Source organism: Papaver somniferum, chromosome 6, assembly GCF_003573695.1.
Source record: "Papaver somniferum cultivar HN1 chromosome 6, ASM357369v1, whole genome shotgun sequence".
Classification (NCBI taxonomy): domain Eukaryota; kingdom Viridiplantae; phylum Streptophyta; class Magnoliopsida; order Ranunculales; family Papaveraceae; genus Papaver; species Papaver somniferum.
Genome location: NC_039363.1, coordinates 5,964,262 through 5,975,266, shown reverse-complemented (window position 1 = coordinate 5,975,266; position 11,005 = coordinate 5,964,262). Strand labels below are relative to the sequence as shown.

Below are 11,005 nucleotides of genomic sequence, written 5' to 3'. Positions count from 1 at the left end.
ATGAGATCACTAAATAAAAAATGCTAAATTAAATATAACTAAACGGTTAAGGTAAATGTACCAAATCATTCATGTAGTGTTGAGAGGTGTCCGGACCCATTATATTGACTGGTTCTGGTTGAGAGCTTGGTTGCACCACCAACTGCAACATAGCACAAAACATTCATTAGAGGGTCGTCAATATGTATAATAAAACAATGAAGACTGCTATATTAAGTAACCTTGCCAAGGCTAGAGTCGTCATACATGGAAGTTGGAGACCAACGACTCCGAAGCCTTAAAAACTGGAAATTCTTACATTTACTAGGGTCGTGACTTACTGTTTTAGCAGATTGACGACCAATAGGGAGTGAGGAGATGTCAAATGTGTACCAGGGATAGGTCATCATGGGCGTTATAGCAGGCGAACGAATCAACTGGTAAAAAATGACGATACTAAAATAATACTAACGACTTTTGACGTAAAAACACACACCAATCTATTCAGTTTTCTTAATGGGTTGTTCCGGTGTGTAAACAAGACAGATGGCGACTTTTTTGTATCTTCAAGAGTCGTCGATTTGTTAATATATAAGGTAACGACCATATTAGCAGTTAATGTGTGTTTTGAATTCACCTAATGTGGTTGAGTCGACCAACGGACAAAAATTCAAAAAAATGACAGTTGGGTGATTCAAGTCTATAAATAGAGACCCATATATCACCTCTTCCTCACCCAAACCATAATTCTCAACATTCACAACCTTTCTCATAGATTTAACATTCAAAAGGAAAAAGAAGATATCTTCAAGATGACTACTCCCTACACTTCTGAAGAGAATTGTGCCATTACGAGAGCTTGGTTGACAGTCACAAACCACTTTGAAGATCAAGACAAAGACATTGATCAAACATCGGATGCTTGGTGGAACCGTGTATTCATCGTTTTTGTGGCGTTGGACGGAAATCGCAACTCAAGGTCTTTGAAACAAGTCAAGGAACGCTTCAAGGAGATGAAATTCGAGTGTGATGTTTTGAAAAGAGAATTTACGGCCGTAAGGGAAGCTTTTCCGGATATGATGGGTGTTATAAGAGTAAGTACTTTAAACAAGAGGTAAAATATATCCAACGCTTTGATCGATACTAACTAAGTATGTTTGCGTTTGTGTTTTCAGATGAATAAGGCTCATGGATTTTATGAGGGGCTTCGTGGAAAAAAGTTTGAGTTACACGATTGCTACTTTATCTTGCATGGCACCATGTATAATTACATGCTTTATGATTAAGTGTAGACGACCACCATTGATATCTATTGTGTTTCATTTCCTTCAATGTAGCCCTATGAAAGATTTATGCCTTTTAAGATTCAATGAAATGATTTTATGAAATCAAAATTATGATAATCCAGTGTGAGAGTCGTTACACAATATTACTAGGGAACCTAATGACGCCACTTAAAATTTGCAACGGCAAATTAGGATCGTCATCTTATAGGACTAAACTTTTAACGACCCTGAGTTTATGTTTCTACAGAGAAGGGGTCGTTTTTGTGTAAACAAATTGACATAACGACTCTAATTGACCTGGTAAAAAGGGTCGTTACTATTTATCACACTAGCCTAACGATTTTTCATAACCTAGGAAAGTTGCAGGTTTTAATCGTCATTGGGAGTGCCAATATAGTGACGACATTCTAGAGTCTTTTGTGTATTAACAACCCCGACTATGACGACCCTTACACTGAGTTCTTCCATGGTGTGGATGATTCGACCACTTGGAGCAACAAACAGACAAATCTAAGGGTATAAGATGTTTACCTGATTGTTTTGAGCTTGGGGTCCCTCATTTTGAGTGTTGGTTCCTTCATTTTGAGCAATGGGATCTTCATTTGCACCATTGTTCATAGCTTCCTCTATCAACATCTCCTCATCAAACATCCAATCCATATGATTAGTTGAGACATTCTTGCCATCGACACAATCATTGTTGTTGTTTGAAGCTTCACCAACATCATTTCCTCCACTAGAATCACTCATTTCAAATAACCCTAACTTTTCCCACAAAAACTCAACTTCTCCTTCTCCACAACACACAAACACAATATTCCTTTTATCCACATATTATCCCCAAATCTGATTCTAATCTAACTAAACTAATTAACATCTTAATCCATTTAATTAACTTAATCATATGTAATAATTTTTAAGGGTAGTTTTGGCATTTAAAAAATATAGGATAAGGGATATCCTCCAAATGCTATTTCGTGACCTTTTTTATCATCTAGTGTGAGGCCCCCAATTGTTTTTTGGGCCCAATTAAACGAGGAGAAAAAATGATAAACCATTAACCAAAGGCAAAAAATAAAAAAAGAAAAAGAGATTACATGAGGATAATTACATGAATGTCAATGTTAAATCAACTCGATCCTGCATAAGAGAAGGGTCATGCCTGGGGAACACCAGTGATTAGTGTCTTAATTAATGTTATCTTGAAGAAGTTATCATCCACAAAAACAGTGTGGACGATAAAGAAGAAAAGAAATTTGTTAACACATTATGGATTAGACATATCCAATTAGCATAAGATTTTTTTTCTTTTATTTTTAAAAGTTATTAACCGTGAGTTAGACTGGACTCTAAATATGAAAATCAGTCTCAGAAACAATGAAGCCGAAAGCAATGCAGTTGTGTAAAACAAATAGTACAATAAGATCAAGAGTCCACCACAGTCAGAAGCGACAAATCACAAATGCAAGAGAACCTCGAAAAACGGCTCTACTCCTAAAATTTTAATTTATCTCCAGTAATGCATGGAATTCTCAAGTCGTCTTAATTATTACTACTAACCATAATTAATAATAATTAAATCCTCTCAAAAAAAAAAAAAAAAAAAATTCAAACTTATCTCCAATCCTTCCTCCACCACTTAAACATAAAGCTCTATTCTTTTCTTTTCCAAAGTCCAAACCACATTATGAAACAAAAATCATGTCCATTTACAAGGGGACCATTTTGTGTTCTTTTCATGTTATATAAACAGGTTACGCTTCCTTAATACTCATGGGTCCTTAAATTTAGTAGCACCTATCGGGATTTTTTTCTGTCAGGATTTTTTCTTTTCATCCGTAAAACGAGTACGAATATCCACCACTAAATTCCCTCCCCGTAAGCGCAATTCTGGTACTAAAATGACAAAAACGTGAAAAGAAAAGCTCGCAAACATTCCGATCCTACAGAAAACTGCTGCATATATTTATTATTACTACCAAACTCTTTTGGAATATTTTACCTTGCACACAAACATTTACAATGAAAAAAGAAAAAGATCAAGAAACCCATTTATTTACAAGGCAGCATTCCCATGATTATAATCCCACCACCACCGTGTTCAAACAAGTGTTAAACAGGTAGAAGTTTTAGGATCCCACATGGCAGGAAGCAAATATTTCCGGCCATTTATACCACGAGCATTAAAACTAGCACCGGTAACTTTATCCGTCAACACATCACCTGCATAACCCGGATAAGCACCTTTTCCGAAAATCCCGGTACAAGCTGAAACAGCTTCAAGTGGAGCAATTGCCGGACCTGGAAAAAACCCATTTTTAAACGGATTCGTCACGGTACCAGCTAAAACAGTTGCTAAATTGATAACCATTCCATCAACTCCAACATCAGCATTAGGTGAAACCAAAGGTGGTGATTGAGGGCCATAAATCGGTTGATGAAATGGCCAAGCACATTGACCCGCACACTGAGTGTCCGGGTTACCGACCCAAATATAAGCGAACTTTTTACTATCCTTGGTTTTACCAATACTTGCTGAACCATGAGAACCGCATTTACTCATACAGAAACCTTCAACAGTAACATCTTTGGCAGTAAAAACAACATTAATGGAGTTGTGCATCTTCAGTTGAGAAGCTAAATACACGATATGAACGTTCTTCAGTGATTTACCAAATCGGTATTTCTCATCGACGATTTGTTTACCCAATACGATCTTTGATGAACCGGTTTTGTATTTCTCAGTTGTTTTCCACCATGATGAAACCGAAGGTGAAATCAAACTTCTTGATGGACTCAATGATTGAATGAAATCAATAAGAATCGAACGCTGGGTTGGTGTAAATTTACCATACCAGATGAGATTCACAGTTAGATTTCCTTTGAGTAGTTCTCCTTTGTGGTATTTCAGAACAAGTGGGTCTTGTTCTACCAGAGCTGATAATTTTCTCGTTGTAGCCATTGATGGGTTTGTTGCAACTAGTAACACAAGTGAAATTACAAGAGCAAAACAGTAAAAGGGTTTAGAAGATGAAAATGCCATTGAAAGGGTTTATGGTTTTTACAGTAGAGAAGAAGAACAGAGGAGGTGATTTGAGGATGCAGAGGAGGTGTGAGGGTTTATATAGGGGAGAAGATGATGATGAAAAACGATGAGATGGGTAACAGCTGTGAAGGGGATGGAGTTTAAAGAGACGACACGTGTGATGTACTGATAGGATATCAGTATAGAGACAGGCTGTTGTAGGGTACTGTATGTCTTGACGTGTACATAAAGATTTTAGGGGTCTCTTTTTATAGGTCACTGTTTTGAAAGGAAGAATCAGACCACTAGCAGCAGATCTAGAAATAAGACATTTCATGATGATGATTAAATGTTATTGTGTAACACACGCTACCTAAGTTAAAATTTGAAATGGACTAATCGAAATTTCCATGTCATCACGGTGGGTCTCAAGTCATTGATCAAAATAATTGTTAATGATCATCAATGATCATGATCTGGTGGTGGTACAAAAATTAAATGGATAAAACACTGAAAACAATATTCTGAGGTGATGTAGTGAATCACCGGTGACGTGGATTAGATTTGCAGGTAAAGGGTGTAGGGTGGGGTTAGGGAAATAATCATAGGGTGATGACATGAACCTTCACCATGAGTTCGATGGGACCAGTGAGATGGTATAATCATATAAATAAATCTAAGAAAAAAGGATTCATTTCGTTTTAGGCAGGGTTCGATTTTCGACAATAATGGTGGTGAATATTATAAATAAATAAAGTACAATAAAAAGTTAATTTTTAAGCAAAATTTGAATAAATTCTTTTTTTTTTTTTTGGTATTTTATTTAGAAGTGTTCGGAGGAACCTAATCTGATCTGCTTGTTGTTTGGTTTGGGGTTGGGAAAGAATTAAAAATGTGTTTGGTTTTGGATGATGCCAAGAAACAGTGACCCTAGGCCGTGGGTGGCGGTCGTGGTGGTGGTGGTGGGACGGTTGGGTGCTTATATTGGGTGGGAAATGGAAGTGGTGGCGGTAGTGGAGGACCCCGGACCCGTCTCTCAATGAGTAGCTCTCTAAGATATTGGGCCGGTTGGAGTTGGAGGGGAATGTAGAGGAAATTTCTATGGTAGAGTTCAATGCACGTGACTGTATGGAGGGTGAGCACGTGTCTCTTGGTTGGTCAACAAAGGATGGTCGATAAATGAAAAGAGGCTTTGTAACTTTGTTTGGTTATGGCTTTATTGTGGGGGTCGGAAAAAGAAAAGCAGGTAAGAGTTAAAATTATAAAGTGAGATTTTGAATGTTGAATTTTTGTGCCAAGCATAATATCTAACGGTGGGGGAGGGAGTTGTCTAGATTCTAAGACTATAAGTAGGTTGCTTCAAGTCGGCATGCCCGGTGGATCACTGTGCAAAATTTTGTTAAACTGTGTGTTACCAACTAGATGGGGGTTGCAACTGCAAGAATATAACGATTTTGCAGACGTGAAATAGCATTAACGCTAAGTCTTATGGTTTTTTAATATAGCATCTAGATGCGTTGAATGGAACAATGAAAAGCATAATTAGATTGTACTGAATGGAACCACACAACCATCTCTACCGTCAGATTAAAAAATAAATCAATCTGTGCTAAACCATTCAGCGAAAAGTTGATTTTCTCTGCGCTGAATTATTCAACGAAACTATTTCGCTACTAGTTGGAATGCGAGATATACCTGGAAAGAGAAGTAGTGTTACAGAGTAAGCAACGCATTTTGTGTAATCTGCAATGCTTTATGGCTAATCTGGCCCATAGAACTTAGTCTAAGCTGTTCTGGAAAACTCCACGAAAAGTATAAGGGGAGATCCCAATCATTGACTCACAAATTTTGGGCCTGATAATTCACAAGATTCACACCATATACGTAAAATATATCTTACAAAACATTTGTAGGAGTTTCTTATTTCTTTTCTCGGTGAATATAGAATTACTAGAAGCGAAAATATGTTGTTTTAGAGATTCAGCTAATTTTATATTATCATGTCGCTGTAAGATAATACTATTGAACCTGAACGATGTTTGCACATATGCTTTGTAATTGAAGTCCGTATTGTAAAACCTTTAAGGTCGAAAAGTCTAACCAAATAATTTTAACAGAAAATGGGTTATTTTGCCAAAAAAGTATATTTTCCGATTCATATGGACGAGTAGACTATTAGCCTGGGTGAAATGGACAGGTGCCAGCTAATTCTTATGATGGCAATTATAGCCCAAAACCAGATTCGAAATTTTCTCTGTAACATATTCAATCTCTCTTTAGCGGCGAAAGTCATCCAATACCTTCATCAATTCTCCCCGCAGTCACCACCACCACCACCACCACCACCACCTATTTCAACTCTTATCTCGCTCACCACATGTACCATGTTTATTAATTCCCCCTACTGTTACAATCACCGCCACCATCTTTACTAACTTTCTTTATTGTTACCACCATCACCAACTTCCCTCGTTATTACTGCCACCACAGCGACCAACTCCGTCATGGTTTCCAGTCTCATCGACAGCGACATGAATTCCGATTAACAGAACTAGCTTTAATTTTATTTTAAATTCCATAAATATTTCCCTAATTTGGATGTGTATGGATTTATCCCAGTTCAAACTAGATGCACCTGCAAGATTCAATATATCTTTCACCATTAACACCACCATCGCTACTCAAATTATCTCTTGCAAGTAACTTTTGAAAATAAATAATTCAATTTGTTAATTTCAATCCAATCTAAAATAGGATGAAACTAGTTTCGTCTTGGCTTAAACTTGTAAGAAACCAATTTAACCCCATCTAAGACGGACCCTAGCATAAATGAAGCGAGTTTCATCATAGCATAACACAGATGAAACGAGATTCAATTCAACCATATCAACATGATGAAACTAGTTTCATCATAGCATAGATGAAACCAAATTCAATTCAACCATATCAATAGGATGAAACTAGTTTCATCATAGCATAGATGAAACCAAATTCAACAAAATCTAAAAACATGATGAAACTGGCTTAAATTTAGAACAAACCAATTCAACCCAATTCAAAACAGGATGAAACCAATATCATCTTGGCTTAAACTTGGAAGAAACCAATTCAACCCAATCTAAAACAGGATGAAACCAGTTTCATCATGGATTGAACACGGATAAAACCAAATTAAATTCAACTATATATATATATAACAGGATAGAACTAGTTTCATCGTAGCTTAAACATAGATGAAACCATATTCAACCCTATCTAAAGCAGGATGAATCTGGGTTCATCTCGTTTATCACCTACAACCCTTCACCACCACCACCGCGACCATTAAAAACATAATCTTCTGTAATAAAAACACTACACCATCACCATTAAAATTAGAATCGAAAAATACAAATTGATTTTCAATGGTAAAAAATGTAATTAAGCATGTGTGAAAGAGAGATACACATTTGACTTGTTGATTCAATATTAAATTTCAAATGAATTCAAAATAAGGTTACTTTTTAATCTTATCTAATGGCTCTCATTCTCCACTGCCGGTTAACAACATTAAGAAAAAATTCTGGGTGTCGAGTTCTGTAAATGAAAGTGGCTTTCGGTATCGACTGCAGCCATATGGAGCTCGAAAGGAGTCGAGCTGTTGAGTTTTGTCATTAGTTCTTGATGATGAAGGAACTAAGTTAGGTTGATGGCTGCTGCCATTATCGATAGAGAAGGTCAGGGATGTGGTCTCATGGTGCTGACGATCTCGAGAGAGAAACAAGAATAAGTGGGTTGTTGTGAAAGAATGGATAGTCTGAGCTCGAGTATACAAAGCAAAACAGGGACGTTGTGATCAATTGGTTGTTTACGGTGAAGAACTGATGGTGATGTTAATTTGTAAGTGACGAGGGCATACAGGTCAGTTTTGTTATAATATGAGGTCAAATTCTGGGTGGAATAACCAAACAGAATATTTGAACAATATCTTTTTGATTCCTGTCCATTTGAACAATATCCAAAATTACCAGTCTGTTTCACCCAAGAATTATGGGTTTTGGTCTTTTTAACCAATTTTGTGTAATTTTAAAGAGTCGAAATTGGTAGGAAATTGCTGGATTTTAGGTTCTAAAATTATAACGAGTGGACGTTGACACAAAATTATTGAGTTTGAGTCAATGTTTGACAGAAAATTATTGAGTTTTAATTAGGTACTAAAATTATTGAGTTTTTTGATATGAATTATGAAATTAACAGTTAAATCTTAACAGAATTATGAAATTAATAGTTAAATCTTAACAGAATTATGAAATTACTAGGATGGTGAGAGTTGTTTAGTTTTGGTGTATCAAGAAAGAAAAAAAATGAAATTAACCGTTAAATCTTAATTTTATTTGTCAATTCCATGCATTAAATTTTATTTGGATATGCATGCATGGTAGTCAATCAAGATCACTTTGATCGTACACTATCAAATCATTTATATCAAATAAGCTACGCATCCATTCATGTAAAGTAAGACTTTTAATTGGTCGACTAGCAGCAATAAGAGAAAACTATTCTGGAATACTTGTGATCGACATTAGCTGTTTGGTTTGGGGTCATTTAAGAAAATGGACTCACCATTTTTGACGTTATCAACTGTACAATGATATGCCATTTTTAGGTACAATAATGGGATCATTTAAGCCTAAATTGACAAGACCACGAATAGTACGATAAGAGTAATAACGTTGTAATAGCTGCCTATCATTTCTCGACGATGATGGTCGTATACAGCCGAAGGTACACTAACTCTAAGCCTTGTCAGATGTGGTCGTCGCTCCTTGGTGGGCAGCCTAGCTGCCTAGATGTTTCCGGCGGGATTAACCAGTGTGTTTCGAGGTGGTTGCCATTTTCAATGACTAGCTCGAAATTGAGGCCGTAAAAAGTACAGCACGCGTGAGAAGAGAGATCGTGTACACGTGTGGAAGTTGCTTTTGGCAGAAGATTTAAAAAATGTCACTTTAATGGAACTGTAAAGTGACGTGTTGAATTTTTGTGTCAAATAGGGCTGAGGAGGAGGAGTTCTAGTGGTTTCAAAGTAGCATCGTGTGTGGTTTTAGACTCTTGGTCGGTGTACTGACTAACCTCCAATATCTTTGAGCCCTACCCGGTGGAACACGGTTGTGCAGCGAGTCACATTAGCAAAATGCAAAACATACTGTGTATTCGAACAAAAAGCCGAAACAGACACCATGCAAACAGTATCATAAGGCCTCCAAATTTGAGACATCCAATCAAATAATTTGAACAATTTGAACGAGTGGACGTTGATAGGAAATTATTGAGAAAAAGCATATCAATACGAAGTAAACAGTTGAAGAGCATTAAATGTAATTGGAAGTGCATGCACGGTAGCCAATCAAGATCACACTTGATCAAGCACTATCAACCATTTATACCAAGTAAGCCAAACATGAATTCATGCAAGACTATTGGTCGAATAGCAATTAAATGATAGTATTCTGTGAGAGATCTAGTCCATATTTAAGTGTTTGGTTTTGGTCATTCAAGTCTTAAAAGATGGACCTCACCATTTTTTGACGTTATTAACTATACAATTTTTTTGTCATTTTTAGGTAGAATAATGCTTAAATTACCAGGCTTGATTGGGTATACACCCAGATTAATTGGGCTATATCCAATTTTAAATGGACTTTTCTTAAGGGCTAAGAGAAGTTCTAATGGGTGAAGTTACAATACTATCCTTATCTTTTATAATTCCTATTATCCTAATCAGTTTCATTTTTTTTCATTTCATCTTCTCCTCTTCTTCTTCTCCTCCTCAAACACCTTATCGGCTCTTCTCCATCCCCCATCACCGAAACTCGTTGATTAATTCGTCGTAATCGTCGATTCGAAAATTCCGATTAATCTTCAAACATGGAGCCACCACGGCCGAGGGCTAGTCATATGAAATGAGCAAATCGAAAACCCAATGAGTATAACCCTGGAATTGCAAATTTAGTTCAAAGGAAAGTGAAGAAAAAAACCGTCGAAGAGTAAGAGATCAACACCGCTGAAACCGAAGAAATGACGCGATTAAGAAAATAAGGGCCTACTTAAACTCACTCTAGTACTTCAATTTCATGTTTGCATGTCAAATTAGGTCAGAAAAATCGAATTTGTGAATTTGCAGTTATTTAGCCGGCAAGGTGTTTGTTACACGACCTTGCCGACTTTTCATGTTTAGGGTTAGTCAACAAGCTCTTAGGTTGAAGATCTTGCCGGCGTTAGTTTTTTTTTTAGTCGGTGGGTTACAATTTTTTACCCTGCCGGCTGTATTTCAATTTTTTTGTGTCTCCTGATGCCTTCAAGTTATTTGAGTTGTTATAAGCCGGCAGGTTATTTGAGTAAGACCCTGCTGACTATGGTTTAGCCAGCAAGGATTATAGTTATAGACCCTTCCGACCATTGTTTAGCCGGCAAGGTTATATTTATCGACCCTGCCGACTGTTGATTTGTTTTTAATTGTTCTTGTTTAGGTCGCAAAAAGGAAAGAATAAAACTGTTACTCCTCCATCAAGACCTCCTCGTGTTGGTGAAAAACTCTTGACTGCAACACATCGAGGGGCATTTTTTAAGCCGGTAACGGTCAAGATCCGTGAACGGAATGATTCTCAACCACCACCGGAACCCAGTGATTCATATGAAACTCTAGATGAAGACCAATCAATTCCATCAGGTAGAAGAG

At 36.8% G+C, this 11,005-nt stretch overlaps 1 protein-coding gene across 1 annotated transcript; it reads right to left on the bottom strand.

Annotated features, from left to right (window-relative positions):
* Positions 1-3,206: 3,206 nt before the first annotated feature.
* On the bottom strand, positions 3,207-4,380 carry LOC113286779 (protein EXORDIUM-like 2). Its single transcript, XM_026535394.1, has one exon. The coding sequence runs from the start codon at positions 4,306-4,308 to the stop codon at positions 3,367-3,369; it is 942 nt and encodes a 313-aa protein (XP_026391179.1). The 5' UTR covers positions 4,309-4,380; the 3' UTR covers positions 3,207-3,366.
* Between the last annotated feature and the right edge of the window lie 6,625 nt (positions 4,381-11,005).

Bases quoted from the DNA above. Each gene is read 5' to 3' on its own strand.
- LOC113286779 (XM_026535394.1), bottom strand. From the start codon at position 4,308: ATGGCATTTTCATCTTCTAAACCCTTTTACTGTTTTGCTCTTGTAATT.